At 47.2% G+C, this 24,090-nt stretch overlaps 3 protein-coding genes across 34 annotated transcripts in view; 2 read left to right on the forward strand and 1 right to left on the reverse strand.

Annotated features, from left to right (window-relative positions):
• The window catches only part of LOC137476924 (uncharacterized), a 57,646-nt gene extending 46,394 nt beyond the window's left edge, over positions 1-11,252 (forward strand). For 25 of the 32 annotated variants that reach the window (XR_011000719.1, XR_011000723.1, XR_011000722.1 and 22 more), the window contains one exon: positions 4,553-5,925. The gene's annotated coding sequence lies outside the window, so the exon portion shown is untranslated. Of the gene's footprint in view, positions 1-100; positions 4,245-4,552; positions 5,926-11,144 lie in introns of those variants that run through there. The other 7 variants (XR_011000705.1, XR_011000717.1, XR_011000703.1 and 4 more) reach the window with 5 other exon arrangements.
• TSN (translin) lies at positions 6,261-12,754 on the reverse strand. Its single transcript, XM_068195414.1, has 6 exons — positions 12,621-12,754; positions 12,435-12,528; positions 9,384-9,480; positions 8,474-8,589; positions 7,753-7,832; positions 6,261-7,421 (listed from the first exon to the last, which is right to left on the reverse strand). The coding sequence occupies exons 1-6, from the start codon at positions 12,684-12,686 to the stop codon at positions 7,185-7,187; spliced, it is 690 nt and encodes a 229-aa protein (XP_068051515.1). The 5' UTR covers positions 12,687-12,754; the 3' UTR covers positions 6,261-7,184.
• Positions 12,755-12,887: 133 nt separating this feature from the next.
• Positions 12,888-23,569, forward strand: NIFK (nucleolar protein interacting with the FHA domain of MKI67). Its single transcript, XM_068195411.1, is given in 7 exon segments — positions 12,888-13,205; positions 13,283-13,408; positions 14,053-14,161; positions 14,843-15,054; positions 15,715-15,795; positions 16,996-17,140; positions 17,143-23,569. Coding segments are annotated over 7 exon segments (951 nt in total). The 5' UTR covers positions 12,888-13,061; the 3' UTR covers positions 17,277-23,569.
• The last annotated feature ends 521 nt before the right edge of the window (positions 23,570-24,090 follow it).

Genomic DNA, 24,090 nt, shown 5'->3' on the forward strand with positions numbered 1-24,090 from the left:
TTCTAATCACTAGACAATAAACTGTTCCCCCAAAATATGCACTGAGCAGCCAGCGAAGAGCATGAGGCATTGCTTTTAGTTTGCCATTTGTTTTTCACAGAGATAGATGCCTGAGCAGAGCAGCTGCTAGAGGAAGATTTCTCTTACGCTGTTGTGACAGATCTCATTTATGAGCCTTCAAGCCCTATTCACCTCACATGCAAAAAGCAACAGCTTGTAGCACCTTTGTCTTCTCTCCCTAGACCACAATGGCACAGCCAACTTCTCTTCATTTCTCTGGGGCACCTCTGACAAGAGAAGGCATAAGTACAGTAACAGCCCAATTTATCCAAACAGTGAGTGGCTTTCACGGCCACAAAACTGCTGCTTGCTGGAAAGTTTTCAATTACTTTCCAGCACAGTGATTTTCTCCACCTCAGTTCATGCTTGAAACCACTAGTAGACCATTTGTACAGTCATATCTTTAAATTAAGATACCTTCAGCCAGCCTGGCTGTTCAAAAAGGTTAGAGAACAATAAGTATGTAAAAGATCTGATATTTAGCATCAATCTTATGTTTAGCTGATTGTTCAATTTGTCAGAGCCGGGGTTTTTCTAGGTATCACAGGAAGCACCTGCCTGCCAGGCTCCTGTAATCATGGCCTATTTCCTCTGAACCCAGAAGAAGGTCCATGAATAATCACCGGGTATTGAGTTATGAGCAGGACATGTACTTGGTGCTGTAGCCCTGTTCTAAAGAACCTGTGGCCAAGAACAGTAAGTACAAGCCCTTTGATCTGGGACAGCTATGGGAAGCACCAGTGGGATAGCTGAACCTGTCAGACTGCACAGAGGTTGTGCTTCCAACACACTTCCAGCTACTTTTATGGACCCGGTGTGTGCAGCTGCTCACCTGCCTGCAAATTACAGGTGTTGAAAGGGGACATGAGCAGGGAGCAATCCTGTGAGTTGCCTGTGGTGTGGGGTGAGGCAGCACAGGAAGGGCAAGAGTGCCAGTACACTGACAAGGCAGTAGATTTCCATAATCCTCAGGCACCCTTCTGAACTAGATGATCCCTCTCCTGGGAAGTTCCAGGTCTTTCAATATCACATGTACACATCTTACTTGGCAGCCATGGAGATTAGTTGTGCTGTATTTTTCCATTTCTGATTAACAAACTGACAAAATGCTATTATAACCTCGGGTACTTGGAACAGGGTTGTCTGCAAGCCAAGAAAGCAATTATTTGTTCCAAGCTGGCCGTCCTAGGTCTCTGTAATATTTTTATGCCTTTCATTGTCATGACTGACAATACTAACATTACTTTTCAAGACTCCTGCCCACTGAACTTATCCAAGTAATACAAGCAGACCTTTCTGGAACTACCCCTTGTCAGAGAAAAAAAAAACCTTTGGTTACTCCCTTGATTTACCAGAACTCATAAATGACCTTTAAAAAGGGTTTTGTATAAGCCTTACTGGTCATTTACCAGGAAAACAACAAAAGACAGTCTTTATTTTTAGAGTCCATGTAGTTTTGAGTTCTGAAGGCAGACACTCAAGACGACAAAACACTGGACTAAGAGCCCTCTATGAGCTCAGGTCCCAAGGAAAGAAGGAATAGCTCCTTTATGATTCACGAGGCTGGATGGGAAAGCCTGAAGAAAACATGTAGAGATGAAGAGCAAATACTTCAGAGGGCAGACACTTCTGCTTTAGTGAATAGAGATCCTCTCCTTTATGGTGTCCTCGTACTTTCCTGGTTGTCATTAAAGGAAGTGCAGATGGGGAAGGGGTGCTCAGTGTGGGTCTCCGCTATTTGAGCAAGAACATATCTGAGAGGGAAAACCAGCTTTGGTCTGGCAGCAAGGAGTTGTCATTGGAGACTGAGATTGACCTCAGCACACCCCAGATCCTGAAAAAAGCTCTGAGTTCATCTCAGCTCTCCTGACTTTGATGCATGTGAATTTATAATACAACAGAAGTCCCAGATATATTTTTTTTTTCCCCAGCAGATTCTGGTGAATCTTGCACAGTCTTGCTTGTCCCTGACATGTTCAAAGGGAAAAAAAGTTTAAATCTTCTAGTACCATGTCAAAGATCCCTTCAGTGCTCATGGATGAGGCAGCTGTAGTAACTCTCATTTTGTGATGTCTCCTCTTATGTGTGTGCTGGGGAACTGGGTAAGATTTAGCTGGAACTAGGCTAACATTCTCTGACTTGAAACTGGAAAAACCTGGAATTGAAAGCAACAGAGGAAACTGTCCTCCCAGAGATCAGATAAATATTCAAAGCTCTCTCTGTCATCAAGTGACCTGTCACTACAGTGGAGTATGAAGGAGTAAAATGTCTTCCTGATCAGGCAGATGAAGGAACTGCCTTATTTCTCACATACTGCTGCAGAGGAGCAGTCTGACCAGACACAGGTACAAGCAATGAAGAAAAAAGGAAGTTTTTACAGTAACACTGTACTGTCAAAAAACTCCAGGCAAGCCCTAAGGGCACTCATTAGAAAAGAATACACCTCCCTAGGGAAGCTGAAGGTGATCCCCTAAGGGAAACCTTTCTACAACATGATGGAAAGGTTGAGTTATAGGAACAGAGTTCCTGTTCTTCAGCAGAGATGGAACAACACTTTGGGGCAATCAGAACACAGGCAGAGCATCCTCCAGCACTGGTCTGTGCCCAGGCTTGACTGGGAGCAGTTACACAGCTGGAAAGAGTTGAAAAGATGGCATTAGGCTCTAGATCCATTAGCAAGGATTAACATAATAATAATAATTTCCAACTTTCCAGCTCAAATACTGCCCCAATGTGATCTCCACCAGTGCAGGCTTTGCATCCCTAGAAATTATCTCAGCTACAATTGAAAAGACCCAGCCTGCAAACAGCCCTCTCAGGAAAGGTTCTCTGCATGGAATCAGGCAAAGGATTTGTTTGCAGTGGAGGCCCAGGTGGCTTGAACTCTTCCCTCCTAGGACAGGAACTTCCCTTGCAGTGCCAGAGTCACATCCCTGGGAAGACTTCCAGGGGAGCAGAGCACTTTGCAGAGCTCAGGCTCTTACATTTTCCCCAGGATAGGTGTTTGTACACCCAGAGGGTGAATGTGCAGGTGAACAAGCACTCAGACAAGGAGAGTATTCCTCCTTTCAAGAAAGGGCTGGTTTTCAAACAGCCATGTTCTCCTTGGGCAGGGCAAGCTCCCCAGTGCTGACCAACCAATGCAAACCAAAGTGCCAGTTTGAAGTGACAATAAGCAGGCAATGAAGCCTGCAAGGAGATACTCATCTTACCTAACTCATGCCTGACCCACAACACACAGACAGGAGATACAAAAGAGATCGGAGTCTTCCTTTTGAAATCCACTCATTTCACAGCACTCCATGAATTCAGCAGGGAGGAGACTCTGAACAACCACTACACTCTTTAGTAGAGCTGCACCCAGTGCAGCTCTCTTTAGTAGAGCTGCATCCTGTGACAGTAGTTGAACTAGAGAAGATGGACTGTAGAAGGGTGATGGGTCAGGATCCACACACAGACCTCCAGCATCATCCACGTTCACTTTCTGCTCCCCTTAATTGCCTTGGTGTGTAATGACCTTGCTGGCTGAAAAACCTGGGTGAGGCTCTGTAGCTTACTCACTTTGCAGTGAAATTAAGACAAATTATTTGTTCAGAAAGAAAATCCTTGGCAATCCTCTCAAAATGGGAAGCAGTTAAATTACGGCAAGAAAAATCAACCCATTTACCACACAGTGTTACAGCTCAGAGAATACTGAAAGCTGACACCGAAGGGAGAGGAAGAAGCCTCCTTCCACTGGCACAGCATGCAGGGGGGACTGTGGGATGCACCACGTCAGGAGCAAACACTGCTGAAAAATAAAGATTGTTTCAGCTAAATCAGTTCCTTGATCCAGCTCACTGCACAAGGATGTTTGCTGGCACCAGGAAAGGGCAACCTGGAGGTGATAACGTGTTCTCTGACAAGTGCCAGTTTAAAGAGGTGGCTGGGCTGGCTGCAGTTAATCAATTCCAGCAGGCAGAGCCCAGTTCAAGAGCCAGCCCCAAGGTCTATTGTACATCCTGCTCACCCCTGCTTCCTGAACTGTTCCAGGTCAGCACTTTCATTGATCTGGGCTTCAACAGACAGGGCTATAAATAAAGAGCCATTAATCAACTATTTAAGTACCCTTTTTACTGAAATAAAGAAAACACATAGAAATGACATCAAGATGTGAAAAATCCAAACAAACAAGTTAGTGAATACATAAGGCAATCCAAGAGAGCACTCCCAGGCTGAAGTGGCTCAGGGAACAGCCGTGCTGGGTGTTGAGTCACTCTCCAGTGCTCCTGCGCTGACTCACTCCCCTCCCAGCTGCCAGCACACGCTGCGCAGTCCAAACAGTACCAACTGTTTAGAGTTCAAGTGCATCTGATTCACCGTGAGCCATCAAGCTCCTGCAGTCCACTGCCATTCCCTGCTCCCCCTTCCCTACTCAAGTCCTTCTGGGTTTTCCCTTCTTCCCTCTATTCCCAGCTCTGGGACAGGAACATAACTTACCAGTTAGGATCAGAGAAATGTGCAGATTCCTTGCAAAGTTCACAAGGTCCTACAGGCTACTGCGGTGCAGAGGAAGCTACAGAAGCATCCCCATCTTCCCCTGCTGCTGCCTAGGGAGAAAGTTAGTGGTTTTCTTTTCCCTTCTCCAGACCCACACTGGGAATGAGCTGTGTAGCCTGGCTCTTGCAAACAGTGCTTTTCCAGAGGACAATGCTAGGCTCTCCCAAGACTTAGAACAGGAAAGAACAAGCTGTTTGCTAAACACCCTCCAAGAACACAACACTGAGTGTCTCTTTCTTGGGCACTTGCTCTTCACAGAGCCTTAGAAGGATCCTAAACCTTGCACCTCTGTAAGCCCTAAGTAAGAACCTTGCTCTTCCAGTTGTCCCTCCCACGGTACCTGCACCCATGGCACAGCATTGCTTCATCTCCCCCAGCTCTCAGAACCCACCAGCAAGAGCTGGCAGATGTGGAATCTAGTGAACAGCTGCATTAGGCACACAGGATCCCATGTCAGGAAGCAGACCTGCTGCCTGACCAAACGCAACTGGAGCACCTGGGATGCAAGTCAGCACAAAGCCTTCACCAGCAGCTGCCCTGACACGTGGCCTCACATCCCAGTCCCACATGCCAGGAGTCCTCTAGCCTAAGACACACCAAACTGATGCTCAGGTAACCCTTCTCTATTCTCCTGCTCCCACAAATTTCCTGTGTGACCTTGAAGTACACAGCTGTGTCTGCACAGCCTTAGGGTGTTGGCTCACCCTCCATCTCTGGTTTGGGCAGTAAAACTAGCTTAAGCTCCTTCCTTCCTCCCACTGCCACAGCGTTGAGAAATGAGCAAACACTGGCACAGGGCAAGAACAAAGAAATACTTTGAAAGCTATTACATTGCCACAGGACTCAGGAAGTTACACCTTCATTTTCTTCAGCTGTGAAAGGGGGATATTGCCATCTCACTGTGTTAAGAGACATAAGATACAAAGGATGAGGACAAACATGAAAGATTATGAGATCCTTTTAAAATAGTCTTGCCACCTCTTGGATTGTTAAGGATAAAATCCACAGCTCTCCTATTTTACTTGGCGAAATTGCTCAAAGTTAAAAAAATATTTTAAAAAAAAGCCTATGAAATCTGTTTGCAGCTTGACTTTGCATTTGGCAGTGTTTAGAAAAGTGCCACTGAACAACTACAGCCAAGGGGAGGAACTCCATTATTGTCCAAGGACAGCTGAAGGATGAACTGAAATGCTGGGATTCCAGAACAGGTTCCCAGCAAGGGCAGCAAATAACAGCAGATGATCAGACAACAGGCAGAGGTACCAAGTGGCCATAATCAAAGAACAGCTTTTATTGGCCAAAATAACCAAGAAACCATTTTCTTCCGGTAAACAAAACAACCCCCAACTCAGTGGTAAATCTTCTCTAAGAAACCAAAATGAACAAACCCCGCATAAACTTGACCATTCCCATTCATCCTCTGAAGTATTCCTCCTCCTCCTAAGTTAGCTGTTCTCCTTAACCCTCCTGCACCACCAGAAGCAGGAGAATGGCAAAACTCAAAGTAATTTAGAAGAGAATGAACACATGGGGAGGAATGAGTCGGTCCACATACACACGTGAAAGAGGCTGTAGGTGTTTGCAAACATCTTACCTACTTACCTGAAAGCAGTAACTTCCCCGTTCCTGGAGATACAAACATTTTACTACACCAACTATAGTTTTGTGGTGCTTTTTTGTTTTTAATCCCGTGGTACAGGTACAGTTGTGGCCTGTACAGGTTGTTACAACTCAGACACCACCTGCAGTTTGTCAGTTTACACTTCTCTATTCAGAAAACTTGGAAGTTAAAAAAACATAAAAATTGGTTACACTGAGTTCTCAAGGCAAATCATAATTTAAAACTCTGCATTTACTCATGCCAGTAAAACAAATACCAGACAGGGAAAGCAGGTGCCTAAGAAAACCTTGCTCTTCCTGGTAACTGAAATCTTGGTGGAAAGAAAAAAAAATATGAGAGAGGGGAAAAGAAATATGCTGAGGTGCAAGACACCAGTTCCAATAGAGGAATTCTCAGGAGTATTTTTACTAAATTCTCAATTACAGGGGGTACATTAACAGAAACCATTAAGATCTGGTTCATAAACAGTTATGCAATTTTGTTCAACTTACATAGATGAAAATTTAAGAAAAAAAAAGGAAAAAAAAAACTTATCTTTAAAAAAAGGTCAGTATTTACACACTGTGTTTCTTAGAAGATCCCACGTGTCTGTACTGAGCTGTGTGCCATACACACACCTCTGAGGGTGTGTGAGCAGAGACAGCCACAGCACTTCCCTGACAGCAGGGAAGCAACACTACAGAACTCATGGGAATCTCAGCTCATGGGAATTGCTATTGCTGCTGTTCAGAGAACGGCACCGTGTGTTTGACAGAGGAATTCCACTGGAAACAGTCTCCTGTCCTAATCTAGACATGATTTTACAAAACATCTAACACCTGTACTACACCTTTTGTAAGAAAATAGAGAGCAGCATTGAGCTGCAGTTCTTCTAAACTACTGTAGGAAGGCTTCTCTAGGTACTTCCTAAATTGGCAACCATCTGAGGTAATCGATGATGCTGTTCCAACGAGCGTCCTTCCCTTCACTTCTCCCCTCCTGCACCAACTGTTGCCTCCTTATTGAGTCCTCTGATCGACAAGTCGTAAACCACTTCCTCAATTTTCTTGACGTCGTATTTCAGGCCATCGTAGCGTTTCCTCAGGGAGTCGTTCTTCAGGTTGAGGAGGCGGAAGCCAGAATCCAGCTCGTTGATAAAGGTTGAGATGCGGAGAGGGCGAGAATAGTCCCCAGCTGTGACACTGTTCACTGCCAGCCTGGCCTGTGAGAGGAGACACCGAAGAGCACAGCACCCACATCACATCACGGTCCCCATCAGCTACTGTACCAAATGAAGCACTCGTGTTCCTGGCTGACTATTTGTACTTAGATCTACCTTTTTGTTGAGCATAGTTCTGGATTTTCTATCAAATGACTAGTTTAAATCTTAAATGTATCACTGAAGAACATGCAGAGAAGCATCATGCTACAAGTTCAGATCAAGGTGTTGTGTATCATAACTGCCAGGAACAACTCGGGAAAGCTAAAAAACACATTACTTCAGTTTTCAAGGTCAGTTTCAAACCAAATACATGCATGCATATCTTTCTTACCAGCTCACTGGCCAGAGTTAATACACCAGAAAGATAATCTTCAATGTCCAGGTGAAAGCCCCGTTCTCGATCAGCTTCAACTGAGACAAAACCAGAGCAGTGATGAGATGGTGCTGAGCATGAGCAAACCCAGCCACCTTAAATTGCATTTGTTTACTGCTGCTAATTTGAAATATCAAATTTATGAAATACTATTACAAAATAAAAGTCAGCCTTTTCCTGTATATGATGTAATTACAGCCTCTCTGCTCTTGATTCAGCATCTTCTACATCCTCAACTGTACATCCAACAGAGTAACTGGATTTACATCTATATACAGGATGTATTTTCCTTACTTTTTTCAAATCTTTTGCTCTGTGAAGATAGAATTCTTTCATGGCAAGAATTTAACCTGTTTTACACACTTTTTAAATACCAAAAGCAAGAAGTTAGAGAAACAAGCTCTCATCTTGGTGTTATGCTTTTGGTGCATTTACATACTTTGAATGAATGACCTTCATTGATGAAGAACTTACTAATGAATAAATACTTTTGTTAACATTAGGTTTGCCAATTTCCGTCTTCTGAGAATCTGTTGTTTATATAATGAAATCAAATACCAGATAAACTCTGGAACTGATTTCTCAGGAAGAAATGAAGTTCTGCTGTTTCCCTGTACCTCTGAAAGCTACAATGTCTAAGGTCACAAGCTTTTTCTCTTCGGTTACAACATTAACTTACTCCCAAGTATTTCTGCAACAGCTTCTCGGGTCACTAATGTTTCTGACTCCAAGTAGACTACGAATGCTGCCAGGAACACCAGCCGCTGCAGCACAAACCTCCAGTGCTCGTGAAACCTGCAGAAGAAACACCAGGTCAAGGTATAAATAATTCATGTTTATTACTGGAGAGTTAGGCAACAAGCACACATTAAGTGTGTGCTGTGTTTCCTGCCTTAACACGTGCATTTTGCAGTATTTTTGGTTTATCAAAATGACACCAGCTAAAAGACATCTCCTTGGTACTCCAGAACTCCAACCCAGCTTACCACACCAGACACTGACATTTGCTCGCCCCTCTCACACACCTCCTCAGCTCCCACACTTTTCCAGGCTGTGTTGCCCACAGACAGCCAGAGCTTTCCCTCAGCAGATCTGAGCTGACAAGATTCTTGTTCTTTGAAATGTTCTTGCCAGGCACTGTCCCCTTCTGGCAACAACAGAACACAAAGGTGACAACTTCATTTAGTGTCTGCAGAACCAAACAGCCATTTCATGACAGATTTAGAGCTCAGCTTCCAGGAACGCCCCAAACCGAACAACTTAACTGAAATTAATGGAGCAGCAAATGCCCTGCTCCCAGATACAAGGGCAGCTCCAGCAGAACACCAACTTCTTAAGCTTCCCTTTTTCTTTTTAAAGAAAATTTCCAGAAAAATAATTAAATACTGAGTATTTCTGGTGAAAGTTACAGTGTTTGAGCAAAAGCGTTTTTAATCTATGCTGATAAAAATCTCACACTTGGCTACCACGATTTACTTTTCAAAGAGAAAGAAGCATTCAGCCCACCAACCCTTACATCATTATTCCAAAGCAATGATGCCCAAGCAATTCCCATATATATCTGTGTCTGGCTGTGTGACTCTGCACACCTGTAATACTGATCAGCAGGAAACTTGGTCTTCAGAGACTCCATCTGTGTCCTCACTGTACCAAAGTGCTCACGAGCCTTCTGACACTTCTTTGGAACTGAAAAAGGAACAGCACAGCAATCAGGGAATGAATACACTCAGGAAATGTACATTTGACAGGCAGCAGAGGTTTGTAGACAAAGTTTCCCAGTGTAGACAGCACTATTTACACTTCTTTCCTGTTCAAGAAAGGCTACTGACACTTGGAATCAATCTGAGAAATATTCCTGGTGACACCATGAGCCATAGAGGTAAAGCAGAAAGACTCTGGAATTCCAGGCTGTCTGATCTGCTCTGGGTCTTTGTTTTGAACTTGAGCCAAGATGTCCCAGCAACAGCCAGATCCCAAGCAATAGAACAGCACTGCACACAGCAGCTGGCCCCAAAGGAAGCACACACCAAGCACTGCTGCCAGACAACTCTCACAGTCAAAGGAAAAGCAACTTTTCTTTCTCTATATTAAAAACTTATCCCTTTTTTTTTCTAATCCATCAGAATTTGGTTACACGAGGTGCAACATCCCTTCAGAAAACTGCATTTCCTGCTTTTTACGATGTATTTGCAGAGCCTGGGTTCCAGCCTGCCCAGTGTGTGTTACAGCTCTGCAGAGAAATGATCTCCTGTTCCTGCAGCAGCCACTGCCACCTCCCGTTCGCCGACAGAGTTACAGCCCCGCTGCACCTGCAGTGCCAGCGGGCAACCAAAGGGCTCAAGCCACAACTTCCCTGCAGCCCTCTCACACAGCCTGGTCACAGCCCAAGGAAGGATAAAGATCAACCTGACAGGCTCTCCTGCATCTGTATGTACAGAAGCCAGGATTATTCACAGAAGCTAAATCTGAAAGCTGTGATGGTTTTTACCAAACAACACCTACTAGGAGTCACTCAAGTGTGATCATAAAACTTCTGTTAGTAACACACAATTTCTGTTTAAAAAAATAAAAGAGAGGGAGAATGACACGGAAAAAGCGAAAGCTTCAGGAAGCAGAATGTGAGAGTGCTCCATGTGGCAGCCAGGATGAAAGAGCTGTGTGAAGCTCGCTGAGAGCTACAGGGTTGCCTCAGTCAGGTGAGCATCACGTGGCTGGGGGAACAGAGTAAGGAACACATTCGCGTTTGGATTCTGCCAGAGGCACCTGTGACAAAAAGAAACAATCCTTACTGTAAAGGCTCAGACAATGCCCAGTGACACACACACACAGCCCCAAGTTCAAACTACCCTCGCACATCCCCAGGTGCCACCTCTGATGTTCTGCAGTCACAAGAGCAAAGACCCACTTGGCTCTCAGGCCGCAGAGGCCCCGCCTGTCACCCTGACTGCTCCCAGGCAACAGCAGGATGCAGCACACGCTGCCCTGCGCGGCTTTCTGAGCAGTCCTCCAGCTCCATTTGGGACAAGCAGCCAGGGAAGCCTCTGCAAGATGGCATTTTAAAAGCCACTGACTAGTACGAGAAGCTGTCCTCCATCAAACTCCCAACTATCCCATGGTTTTACTAACAGCTGAAATTGATGACAAATTCACAGGTCTGCTATCACAAGTTAACTCCTGACCTATTAAGCATGAATTCTTTTTTTTGGCAAGAATTATGAGGCTTTGGGTTTTTTGTCTGATTGGTTTTTTTATTTCTTTGTGGTTTTTTGGTTTGATTTTTTTGTTTTGCATTTTCTTAGTTGGTTTTGTTCTTTTTTTTTTTTTTTAATCTATTCCAAATCTCTTCTCAGACTCCTCAAGTTCCAGGACCAATTCTCTCCAGGAATTAGAAATCAAGTGAAAATACACTGAGTTGAACATGGGCCTCTACAACTACATGCTTGAAAACAACTCTGAAGTTGTTACCCACACAATGACCATGGATTTTCCCAGGTTAGAGAATTGAGCTTGTGCAAATAACCACTCAGCAGCTGATTTCCAGCACTGCTGGGTCTCCCAGCCGATGGAACTCGCACTTGCCTGCACAGCTCAAACCTGTGGTGCTGCTCACTGCTGAACACAGACTCTCTCCGAGGCCAGAGGAAGCCCAGGCCTCCAGCTCCAGCCCCAGTGTGCTGGGGAACCTCATCAGGCTGAGAGCAACCAGTCAGCTCTGCAAGGGAGTAAAGCAGCACCTGGGGAGGGTGGCCAGCACAAATTCCTCTCAAGAGTTTCCAGCAAAGTCAGAATGTCTGCTTCTTCTCACAAGATATTAATTGACTGGAAAAAGCCCAGCTCTTAAGGGACATATTTAAGTTTATTCCAGTAGTTTTACCAGTAAGCTGAGAAATGAGGGGGCAGAAAGAGCAGATCTGACACCCAGGCCTGCAGAGCTGCTCTTGTGGCCTGGAGGAAATGGGCTGGCCCAGAAACATTCTGTCCAACACTTGAGAAGCCTGGAACCTGGCTGATGACAACCCAAACCTCCAAAGCTGCAGAACAATTCCTGCTGTCACTCAAGCAGACATCAAGAGCAGGTCCTGCTGTTTCAGCCCTTGCAAATTCTTTCTACATTTTGCTGCATTAAGCAGATTTTATACACAGAGAGAGAATCTGTTTTGTATAAACCAGATTGAAGTGTGTTCCCCCCATCCCAGTCCATCCTGAATACCCCCTCAGCACTCAGGACCACAGCTTTTTGGGGTGTGGGGTGAAGAGATGAGCCAGGGGCATCGATCAAAGGCCTAACAAGTGATGATAACACAACCTACGTGCAAGTCACTAACAGGAAACCTAAGAGCCAACTCAGCAGCCCAGGTCGTGAACACCTGGAAAAGAACACGCTGCTCTGCACCGAGACAGAAAAGCACCGCGCTAGGGAGAGGAGAAAGGGACAGAACGACGTCCATAATGCTGAACGACAGCTTTACTACTTGTCCGGCTTGAAACCTCCCACTGCGCTCTCCTCTTCCCAGCAGCCTCCGGGAAACCCGCGCCGAAGGGCCCGGGACAGACTGGAACCTGGAAAGGGGCGCCGGGACAGGGCACCGGCGTGCTCCGAGGGGCGCTCCCGCCCCGCGGCTGTTCCCCGCGGAACTCACTGTGCTGGAAGCCGGGCCCCTGGTGCACGCCCTGCAGCAGCGTCAGGATCTCCCGCGCCGTCTGCTCCAGCGCCTGCACCACCTTCCGGATCTCCTGCGGGCACAGCGCGCCGTCAGCCGAGGCACGGCACCGCCCCGCCCCATCCCGTGCCCGTGCCCGTGCCCGTGCCCGCGCCGCCCCAGCACCTCTCGGATGTCCTGGTCCTGGCCGAGCGCTCCCTGCAGCGCCGCGAACATCTCGCTCACCGACATGGTGCCGCCGCTGCCCGCCCACGGGGCCTTCCGCGCCGCGGCGCGCGCCCGCCCCTCGCACCGCCCGCCCGCGCCGCGCCGGGCTGCCCTGCGCACCGCCTGAGCGGCCGGAGCAGCCAGGAATGGACGGAGGGGCGGCTGGGAGGGTGCCCAGAGGATGCTGATCGCCCCGGGGGGGGCAGCTGGTCGCTCCCAGGGCGGGAGTTTGTCGCCCCGGCCGTGTCCGTGTCCGTGTCCGTGTCCCAGGCCGCCCTCCCGGGGCGGTGGGGCCGGGCCGCGCGAGGACCCGTCCGCCCCGTTGCTGGGAGACGGCGTGTGGCCGCGCGGCGCCGGCGCGAGGGCAGTGACGCACTTCCGGCGGCCCGGGGAGGCAGCATGGCGGCGGGGGAAGCCATGGCGGCGGAGGTGCCCGCGTCTGCCCCGGCTGTGAGGGCGGCGCCGCTTCTGGCGCTGGAGCCGCGGCTGCAGCGCCAGTTCCAGCAGAAGGTGCAGCGGGCCCGCACCAAGCGGACGGCCAAGGTGAGCGGGGCGGCCCGGCGGGGCGGGGGCGGCCCGGCGAGTCCCGGCCCGGGCTGACGCGGTCTCTGTGCCCGCAGGAGGAGCTGACGCCGGGCGTGGTGTTCGTGGGGCATCTCCCGCGGGGCCTCTGCGAGCCGCAGCTCCGCGAGTACTTCGGGCAGTTCGGGACGGTGACGCGGCTGCGGCTCTCCAGGAGTAAGAAGGTGAGGAGCGGCCCCGGGCCGTGCAGTGCCGCGATGTGGCGGAGCGCTCGCAGCCGGTGCCCGAGGCCGGGCCGGGCGGTCTCCGTGACCTCTGGGGCTCCCCCCTTGCCCAGCAAGGGCCCTCGGAACGCGCCGGGAGGCCCTTCCCGGGAAGGCGCACGTGGGAGCGGCGGGGCCGGGGGCTGCCCCCGACTGCGCGGCGGCGGCTGGGCCGCGGCTCTTGTGGTCCTTTTTTCCGAGAGTAAATTCGCTCCAGGGGGAAGTGCCGGAGCGCACCAGTTCAAGGTACAACTGAAGTGCCGCGATTCTGTTTTAACTTGCCTGTTGTCTTCGATAAATCTAATTTCTTCGGGGTTTGCTGTCAGCATGGAGCAGTGGAACAGCAGCAATGCAGGGCAGCTTTGGGTTTTTTTTTAGCAAGTAGATACCTGTGACTAGTTTGTTTTGTGTGCAAATGTGTGTTTTACAAATAATGCCATACCAATTTAGGACTAAATCTAGTGCTTTTCACAATGTCAGTCACCTTTGTGAAATTACTTGTGGTTATCTGAGAATAGCCTATGACTTTGGAAGAATAAAATAATTTTAATAGAGCCCTTCAGGTAGCAAAGCACTGTTTGATGTTTCTCTCTTGTCACTCACAGACTGGAGCCAGCAAAGGCTATGCATTTATGGAGTTTGAGTCTGATGATGTGGCCAAGATTGTTGCAGACACAATGAATAACTACCTGTTTTCTGAGAGACTGCTGAAGTGTAAGTATAAGCTGCAGTGTAAGTCCTCTAGCATGCAAAGGAAACTTGGAGTTATTTCAGTTATATTTTTTGACTGAGCATAGAATCCTAGGGTTTTTTTTAATGAAGTTTTGTCCTAGAAGTCTTTTGTGTGGGGCTGAGCTTTTCATCATGTGTAAAGAACATGCTCAGCAGGCTTTTGGTCACTGGTGCTGGCTTTTTCTCTGGGCTGACATTGCTCTTAGTGACTGTGTAACATGAAGTCTCACGACAAAGTTGGGTTTGCTGTAGAGATAGTTCCTTTTCACAGGGAAACTCCTTGGCATTTGTAACTGCTGCAGTTGTTGTCTGTAAGGTTTGACAAAAGGGGGTTTGAGTAAAAGATTGTGGAAATCACTGAGTTTCTCAGTCATGGTAACAGAACTTTCTTTGTAAAGGATTATGAGTTGACGTGTTGTTGTAAAACAATTTTTTCTGATCTTTCTGAGTGAAACTGTTAAAGTGTTTTGTCCGTCCATCCATCCATCCATCCATCCATCCATCCATCCATCCATCCCTCTCTCTTGCTGAGGATGCAGTGACCTTTTCTGTGCTCCTGACTCGCTGCACCAGCACGGTGTTGTAGCCATGAGCTGTGTTGTGTGCGTGCCCTTGGCAGGAAGGGGAGCTCTGCTGTAACCCCGTGTCCTGTGTTTGGTACAGGTCAGTTCATGCCTCCTGAAAAGGTCCATGAAAATCTCTTCAAAGACTGTGACAAGATCTTCCGGAAGCCTTCTCGGCCGGCCGTCCGGCGCTACAACAGGATCCGCTCCCTGGTGGAGAAGGCCAGGATGACCAAGCGCCTGCTGCGGAAGGAGAGGCTGTTACGGAAGAAGCTGGCTGAAAAGGGGCTCGAGTATGACTTCCCAGGATTTGTAAGTTTGGCATCATTGCAGTGAGTGTGTTAAGCAAGACATGTTTCTACAGCTGTGCTGAATACATGTAAATCATGTGTTTTTTGTGGAACTGGCAAAAGAGCTGGAGCCCCAGGGAGGCTCACTTGTGTTAGGAGCTGTATAGAAGCTCCAGGAATTCAGTGGGTGCTGTTGCTGGGCTGCACTCCATGTGCCTGTGTGTTCACTTGTAGAGAAATAATAAGTAGCAGCAAAGGGCAGATGTTCCTTTTCTTCTGTTGGTACAAGCAGTTTGATACTGGAGTGCAGACCACCAAAGAGCAGAGGGGCTTTGCCTGAGCCCTCTGGGAGGCTTTGGCAGAGTGGGGGTTTGAAGGCAGGTCCCAAGACCAGAACTCCCATCCACAGCCCTTGCATGTTCCTCCTCTGCAGAGTGCTTGGGTCAAGTACTCGAGTTGTGAGCAGTTAATGCTGTTTAACATGGAATGTTTTAAAAATGCAGAGTTGTGTTGCTTTTGGTGTTTTTGTTCAAACCCAATCACCTCTGTCAGTCAGTTTATTACTTTAAACCTATTTGCTGTAGCAAAGACTTCGTAGTTATGAAACAAATCTATGAACTGTTAAGTGACTGCATCTTCACACAAGTGTGTAGTGATCCAGCTGATCTGTCTTGCTTCCTAGGCTGCACAGCCGCTTTCCAAAAAGAGAAAAAAAGTTAAAACATCCAAGAAATCAAAACTGAACGTTTCTTTGAGCAGTCAGGTAAGACGGACCAGTCCTGGTGGTGTCCAGTACCATCACACTGGGGCGGATGTTTGAAGTCTTCAGCTGGCACCTTAATGCTGATTTCAACACACAAAAACCTTAACATTGTTTGCTTGAGAGATGTTTGTGCCAGAAGTAGCTCCTTTGAGATGTATTTACACTCTTGAACGGGGGAGGGTGATAGAATCCTCGAGGTTCCTTCTCCTGTGAGAGTATTCAGCAGCAAAGGCTCCTGCTCAGCCTGCTGTAACCAGCAGTGCCTGTCCCTCGGTGTGTCTGCTGTCAGCCTCTGCTGTTCAGCACTCCCTTGAGGCTGCAGTAGTGCAGAGTGCTGGGGCCAGGCACATGTACACCCCTGCACCTGTGCTTTACCCTGGGATGGAGTCCTTCTGTTGGACTGCGTTTCGATGCCAGCCTGTTTTGATAAAAAGGGAGTTGAATTGTTAATACAGTCTAGTGCTGTCTGTCCCCACTTCTGTACTGTATTGTTCCTCCTATCCCGTGCTCTCCAGGCACAGTATTTGGTCTTTTGGAAACAAATGCCAGGTAAAAGTAGCAGTAGGATGAGAGGGAAGTTCGGGTCATCAGGACTGAGATTTGGGATATTGGCAGTCTAAAAAGCCTGTAAGGCATTAACATTTCTGTTCTGTTCCATCATTGTTGTCAGTTGCGGGGGTGAGTGTTTGTTTGGAGATTTTTATTATTACTGGGTTTACTTGCGATAACTGGGGCATGGCTGGTTATGAGGAAGACAGGATAACTAATACATTTTGTCAGCCGAGTTCTGGGCTTACTGACGTAATGAAGCTGGGATGTTTCAGCTCTGTTGTAAAATTGAATGTGGCATTTCTGTATGCCAGTCTCAAATATACTCCCTCACCCCTGCCCTGTTGCCCTGATTATATTCTACTTGACTTTCGTGATGCTTTGAGTCAGGAAATACAAAGTTTAGAAAGCAAATGTGCATAACAACCCGTTAAAAAATGCGAATGAATTTCCATTTGCCTTTCACATGCACTTCTTTGAAGGTTATGCTTCTGTCCAAAGAAATAATGTCTACAAAAGAAGCTAGTTATAAAATGTAAATAATTTTCTGAAGGAGAGCTGGACTGAGGTGTCTTGTGGTACCACAGGGGCAGTAACAGCTTTTTCTGACAGATGGCTTTGCAGTGAATCCTGTTTTTCTGATCTCTTCAGGATCCTACTCCAGTCTGCACTCCAGCAGTGCTCGAGCGCCGGAAAGCTGCTCAGATGGATGATGATGCAGAGGACGACGAAGTCACTTTCAGGCTTCCCTCTGCCAGCGTTCAGAACACTGTGCAGAGACCAAAGAAGCAGCCAAGGCAAAGGCCAAGCCTGAAGAAACAGAAACAGACTTAAAATTTTTGTGGCTGTACCCATATTATTCTCAACTTAAAAAACTATTGAGGTGGAGCTTCTACTGGGTCTGCTGCCCTGGCTTGGTTCATCCTGCCTAGACTCTTTCAGGTCTTCTTAGGCAAGGATTCTGTTCACAAATCTTGTCCCTCTGGTTTAGCCATCAAGGGACATATGAAGATATTCTTGACTTTGTGCTCACATGTGCCCGTGCTGTGACACAACTACAGTAGTCCAGAATCTTCAGGTAATTTTGTAACTCGTGTCTAGTGCTCCCTGTTTGGAAAGAAAATGTGAGGCTATCCATTCAGAGTTTGCTAATGCAAGCAACTGTATCTTAAATTTATAATTAATGACAGGTTATTAAAAAATTACAGTGTTTCAACTTTCTTTGCTCTTGGTAATGGTTCTTCTGTTTAACTGAATGTCTGTGTTTTGTCAGAGTTCTCACATATTTGCACCGATTGAGACTCTCGAGAAGATGCACCAATAATCAGAGCAGTCTGAGTTCTACTGGCAGTTCTGTTGTCCTTTGTCACTACATTTTAGTTTCACTGCTTGCATGAAACCAAGGGTATCTTCTGCTCCAGGAGGTGATAAGCACATTGAAATATTGTAATAACCAGGAGTGCAAAGGCAGGTTTTTGTCAGCAGTGGTATGAGTTCAGAGAATTGAGTGTAACTTTTTGTAATGCATTACAGTTCATTCTTGTTCCAACTAGCTCGTCATTGCAGATGGCAGGTATCCAGTCCTGCTTGAACAGGCAGTTTGTGCAGTTAGAATTTGGATTTTAATGCAAGTCTGAGATCTGTAGAAATCCCACACTGGGTTCTGTGCATGTACTTAGCCTTCATCTTTTGTTGTCTTAAACACTCTAATGCTGTTGGCTGCCGGTCAGGCTTGGCAGAAGATTTTAGAGGAAAGCCCAGGTGATAATAACCACCTAGGTAGGTATTAATTCCTTAGGCTGGCACTAATTCCTTGGCTATTTTAGTTGAAGTCCTGGCAAAGAAAAATTAATCTAAACCATTGGCCTTGCTGATTCTGATCTCTCTGGCCTGATCACTGGAATAATCATGGGATCATAATGACATTGTCTAGGCGACTCAGATTAGATCATTCTCCTTTGCTGAGGAAGCCACTTGGACAAGTGCATCTTCATATCAAATGCTTGTCTCCTTGGGCAGGCCAGGGGAATCTCTACACCAAGCCAGTGGTCACGGACAGCCCTTGCCTTTTAATGGAAGTGTTGCTGCGTACATCTGCAGGCTTTCTTCCCTGTGCGTTGTTTGATGAGGAACAGGCAGTGTTTGCACCCCAAACCCGTGGGAGATACACGCTCAGTTGAGGTTTGAGATACACATGACCACCACAATGCTTGGCAGAAATTGCTTATCTGTTCGTATCTGATGTGCAGCTCTGAAAAACTTCTACCTTGACATCATACGGCAGAGAGCAGCAGAAAAGAAGCAAAATGCATCTGCCCGGAATCGAGAGCTTTCTTTTGAAATCCATGTTCCTGACTATGTGTTGGGCACATAAAGATGGCTGTTGAGTCAGGATGAACTAGAAATGTGGCTGCGTTTCTCCTGGTGGGAGCTGAATCTCCTGACACCGGGGGGCAGCACGACTCAGCTGTGTGGCCATGCCGCAGCACAAGGGTTCCTGGGAAACTGCGCGTTTGTAAGGAAAGCTTCAGGCAGCGAGGAGTGAGAGGCTGCACTGGTGTGACTCACGTCTCTAACACGGCTTGAGAATTCATGAGAAACCTGATACTGATCTTAACGAAAACTGCCCATTTCTGTGGTGCTGCCACAAGTGCTCCTTCCTAGGCTGCTGAGTTAAAGCGGCTCTTGAGAAAACTTAGTTTATCCAGAGTAACTTCTCTGGTGCAGTTCCACGTTCCTCAAAGCCTCAGTATCTCCATTCCTGTGCTTCCCATTTCAATGCCTTGGCCTGCATTTTGAACATGGAGTTGGTTTCTTCCCACTCTGCTTCTGTTGCTGTGCTCCTCTCTGTGCCCAGTGTTCTGCCCCTGCCTGTGTCCACTTGCTGCTTTCTTCCATGTTTGACTCAGTGGCTTCTCATGCTGCTTGCAGTGCCAGGGCTTTCCTGTCTGGCTGCATGAGCTCCTGCATGTCCCCTGCATGAGGGACTTTGGCTTCTGGAGGTCTTTTGGAAAGGTTTGTGCCTTAAAGCTAAACTGGCTGCTGCTGGCTCTCCAGAGTCACATAGCAGTGTGAGCCTTGATGGGAAGACATTCAAGAAAACTGCTCACAATAAGGGTTGCTTCCTGCTGTAATTCTCCTTTCCCTTCCTTTTGTTTGTTCATCTTCCTTCAATTGAGATCAGCTTAGATGGCAACTCTGAACAGCAAGGAAGCAAAATTCTGTGCTGTTTGAGGAAAGCACAACAATACCCAGGCTACAGCAAGGAGCTCTCGGCAGAAGGGCAGCTTTTCTTGGTGATAGTTTCTGTTTTTAGGCTGCCTGTGTTATTAATACACTGCTGTCCAGGGAGATGTACGTAAGCAGAAATTCAGATACCTGATACTTGCCAAACATAGTTTCTGTAGCAAGTGGACAGATGTGCTGTGTCACGAGTTATGCCCCAGGCCCTGCACTGATTTTATTTCTCATTTTTTCAGTGATTTGTTTGTTCATCTTGGACAAACACAAACCTCCTGGCCACTGATTTTAGGGCAGACTCCAAGTTTTTTTTACTGGGATGCTGGCAGTGTTGGGGCTGTGCTTTCAAGGCATGACTTGCAAGTTCTCTGCCATTCAGTTATGAATGACTTTGTGGAGCTGTTTTGCTGAATACTCATGGAAGTAAAAGAAGAATGGGGGGTAGGGAGGATGGAGGAGAAAAGCAGAATTGGCTGCAAGACAGAGGGGAGAAAGGAATGATGAAGGCAATGCTCATCTCTCAAGACAAAGATACTGGTGAATGTGGCAGGGTTAGACTGCTCAAAATGAAAGGTGCAGTTTTATGTTTTCCTACTTATTTTGCCTGTTGGATGTGCTGTGGGATGCCCAGGCTGCACAGAACATAAGGAGTGTGCTGCCATCACAGTCCAAGTGCTGGTATTTGCTCATGAACCAAGTGAAGGAGGAGAGCAGGCTGGGCAAGTGACACATGCTCTTGCCAGTACCAAGCCTGTTTGCTTGCATACCTGGCTTTGGAAATGGCTGCAGCCCCGGGGAGCGAGGTTAAAACCTGTCTGCAAATGGTTCATGGTGCAAGGGAGGACTTAGGCATGGCTCTGAGGGGTGACATGCTCTCCTCTCCAGCTAACCAGTGAGGCAGAGGGGAGCTCCAGCAAATTCCCCTCTCCCAGCTTTCCCTTCAGAGTGCTGGGGAGTTTGGCTCTCACTTTGCAGTGTGATGCAGCCAGCTGGGGTGGGCTGTGCTGTGTGAGGTGCTGTGCACATCCCTGCCCTGGCCAGGGTGCTGCAGGTGAAAGCTGGGTGAGCAGGTGACAGGAGTACAGTGAATGTGATCCCCATTATATGTTTTCCAGGAATATCCACAAATCCTCTTGGACCAGACTCCTTCATTGTCCAAGATGCTCTTCAAATACAGCCTTTTTTCCTGACTTTTCCATCTAACTCCCAGATTCCTGAAATGTCTAACTCCAGGCAGCAATAATCTGCACTTAGCCAGAGATATGCTGGGGACCGCCCCAGGGTGCTGCTGGAACAGTGGGGAGGCCATTCTGTGTGTCAGGCTGCTGCTGGCACTGCTAATGCAGGCACATCCCTCCCTGCCCAAGGGCAGCAGCTGTCAGAGCAAGCTGGGGAAATGGTTAACTGTGAGAGTGAGAATTCCTAAAGTGAAACCCTTTCTTCCATGCAGAGTGCAGCAAGGCCTCTCATCACTTCTGACACCCAGCATTAATTAAACATATGGCAGGAAGAGAGATCTTGGCTGTCCTGAGAGGCTTGGAGTAGTTACACACCTGTGTGTCTGTGGCCAGTAACCATGCGGTTCTCCTGTGCTGGGAAAGGAAAAGCTGCAGAGAAGCTCCTACACAAGTCTTGGCTCTGATCTGGGAAGAAAATGCTGGTTTATGGTAGTCCTCAAACGTGTTGTTGAAGAGAGGCAGAACTGTGAGGACTAACTGCGGGACTTTGAGACAGTGAGGTGGGGTCTGCAGTGGCACTGGGGTCGCTTCCTTTCCCTGTCTGTCCATTTGATACTTCACGTGAAGACTGGGGCTTGCCTGGATTTGAAACTTGTTGTTGTATAGAACAGGAAGGAAAGAAACAAATCTCATTTTTATGATAGTGATTTTGGAAAGCCCTGTTCTTTTCTGTGTGTTTTTCCAGTGCTGGCTGAGGGGAGCCTTGGTGAGCAGGTGCAGTTGTGGAAATCGGGCTGCTTGCTCTGCAGTGAGGCATTGCTGCCAGTTTCCCACAAGGGCTTGCACAAACTCCCAGTTTGCTTGTGTATTGTTTTTTTGAAAACAAGCAGGGAAGTAGAGTTACTTCTGTCAGGCTTTGTGTTGCAGCATTTTGAGGGTGAAGGCAGGACTTGCCTCTCTGCTGTGTTTGCTCAGTTACTGTTTCTCACACAAGGCAGCCGTGCAGTGGGGAGTGAGCAGGGTCTGTGCCAGCTGTGCAGCAGCAGCAGCAAAGCTACTTTGTCACCTGCACTATTTCTATTTCTGTTGATGTGAGAGCTGGAAGGGCTCTGGTGTGATTTTTTTGGTGCTGGGCTGCATTTGCAGGTCTGCCTGTTAGAAGAGGGTTGGGTTCATCTGCCCAGAGGTGATGGCAGAGGGAATGTAAGACAAATCTATAAAGTTTTCCTTCAGCTGTCCCACACAAAGACATGCTGTTTGTGGTTTATTAACAGGGCAGTGCTAAAAGTGTGTTCTATTGAACTGTAACCTTAAAAACAAATTCCAGGTTGGAACTGCTGGAGCTTTGTGACTGGTCTGGCAGGAGCTATGCAAGTGCAAAGGACTAGCTCCAGAGGCAGGTTGGATTCTCCTAAGGCAAATGTGTCTGTTGGTGTAATGTCAGTGCAGCTCCATCAGATGAATCACAGCCTAAGTTTTTATCCTGAGAACTACTACATCATCTTTCTTCTCCCATCAGCTCATAATTTTACAAGATTAAATCCTGCTTGTTAATATACAGTACAGAATCAACCAGTTGGTTGTTATGACTCATTTGGAGTTAGTGATTTGGACACTTGGGTTTGGGTGGGCTGCCAGTGTATATTTGCTGTGTTGCCACTCAATGTCAGCCCTCCCATTGCATTCTGTAGGAGCTTCCATTAATTTCAGTAGAAATCTGCATTTGGGGTGAAGGTTGACCCAATCTTTAAAAAGGATCTTAATCCACTTAGCCTCTACTGCAAAGCTCAGCATTTTTTCCTTGTCAGGAGCAGACTGCATTCCTAACCTTGATGTGTCACTTTCCAGTTGGCTTAATTATTTGAGGGAGGATAAAAGGAAATGTTTTTCAAACATTAAAAGGAACACATGCTGGTAAGGTATGTGCACGTGCAATGTGCAAGTATTAAAAAAAAAAAGGAGATATGAGCATAATTGTGTTTGGATGATGGAAAAAAGATAAAATAGTATCAGCAGATGACTATAGAGAATAAGCACAGGAAGAGGTAAATCCATTTGAAACAGTGTAACTGGGAAACAATGAGGGAAGTGGAAATGGGGATGAAATGTCATTTAATGTAAATTTAAGTGCAAGAAAAATAGGACTTTAGTTTGACCTGTAAGCATCTCTTCCCAGAGGCCTGAGGGCAGTCAGGAAAAATACAGTCTCTGATGCAAATATAAGACCTGGTGCCCATGCCTTGGTAAGACCAGAGCTGATCTTCCAGGCTACTGCATTAAATCTAGCACAGCTCAGAAAGCATGGAAAACTGTTGCCAGTAGCCTGTGTTCAGTTTTGGGGGGTTTCAGCTCAGGCTCTGGTCACAAAACAAAGAACGCCACAATTAACACTAATTGGTACCTTCCTTGATGCTTGGTCAGGGAGAATGAACCATTCCCTGCCTTCCTGCAGGCAGTCACTCCAGGTCAGGGGAAGAAGCCTGTGGGGATGTCGCATGGCTGACAGGACCTTCCTGCCAACGGGAAATCTCGAATCCAACCCAATTCACACTGCCTGAGGACTACCTGCTTTGTACAGGATGTTTCTCCTTGGGTGGCCAAATGTCTGCAAGGAGTGAACACACGTAGACGAGCCAGTGTGCACTCGATGGGCCTTGAAGCCATTTGCTCATTTCCCTCTAATCAAAACCTTCTGCTCTTGTGTTTTCTTTTCTGTTTGGTGACTGAAGCAAAGCTTCATGTGCCTTCACGTGGGAGTTAAGTGGGTCAGTGGGATGCTTTGTTCGTGGCAGCTCTCACGTGGAAAATGTTCGATGCAAAACGCTGAGGCTTGGCAGGAAAATGCCAATTAAAGATAGCGGTGCGGGAGCACATTGTGTGAGCTGAAAGTGCTCAAATCTGGGGCTGTGACAACTGCCATGTGCAAAGGGAAGAACAAGGAATTATTAAATTTCACGTTGATCTGAAGTACTTGTGCTTTCCCTGTCTCAAGTGTTGTTCTCATGCAGCATGAACAAGGAGTTTACTCCCTGTTTGCCAGGTAAGTGAGGGGTAGAAGAGGTGAGTCACACAGGGGACCTGTGCCACAGTAGGATCAGCAGCACTCAGAAGTTGGGTACTTGGACTTCACCTCATGTTGGCCCATGGTATTTGTGCCAGCAGCAGTCCAGCCTTCTTATCATGGCACAAGGCTGTGCAGGTGATATGTGCAGGAGATGTAAGTGCCAGGAGACAGCAAAAGGAGAGATCCTTTGCTACATTGAGTCAAGCGAAGCTGTTCTCTCCCTTAGCCATGCAGGCAGTCAAGCTGGGACAGCACATAAAGGAA

This window comes from Anomalospiza imberbis, chromosome 7, assembly GCF_031753505.1.
Source record: "Anomalospiza imberbis isolate Cuckoo-Finch-1a 21T00152 chromosome 7, ASM3175350v1, whole genome shotgun sequence".
Lineage (NCBI taxonomy): Eukaryota > Metazoa > Chordata > Aves > Passeriformes > Viduidae > Anomalospiza > Anomalospiza imberbis.

What these genes read in the sequence shown, in the direction of transcription:
- TSN (XM_068195414.1), bottom strand. Translation starts at nt 12,686, where the DNA reads ATGTCGGTGAGCGAGATGTTCGCGGCGCTGCAGGGAGCGCTCGGCCAG. An exon ending in TGTTGCAGAAATACTTGGGA is followed by an intron (nt 7,833 to 8,473) that starts GTAAGTTAATGT and finishes GTTTTGTCTCAG; the next exon opens with TTGAAGCTGATCGAGAACGG. An exon ending in TAACTCTGGCCAGTGAGCTG is followed by an intron (nt 7,422 to 7,752) that starts GTAAGAAAGATA and finishes CTCCTCTCACAG; the next exon opens with GCCAGGCTGGCAGTGAACAG.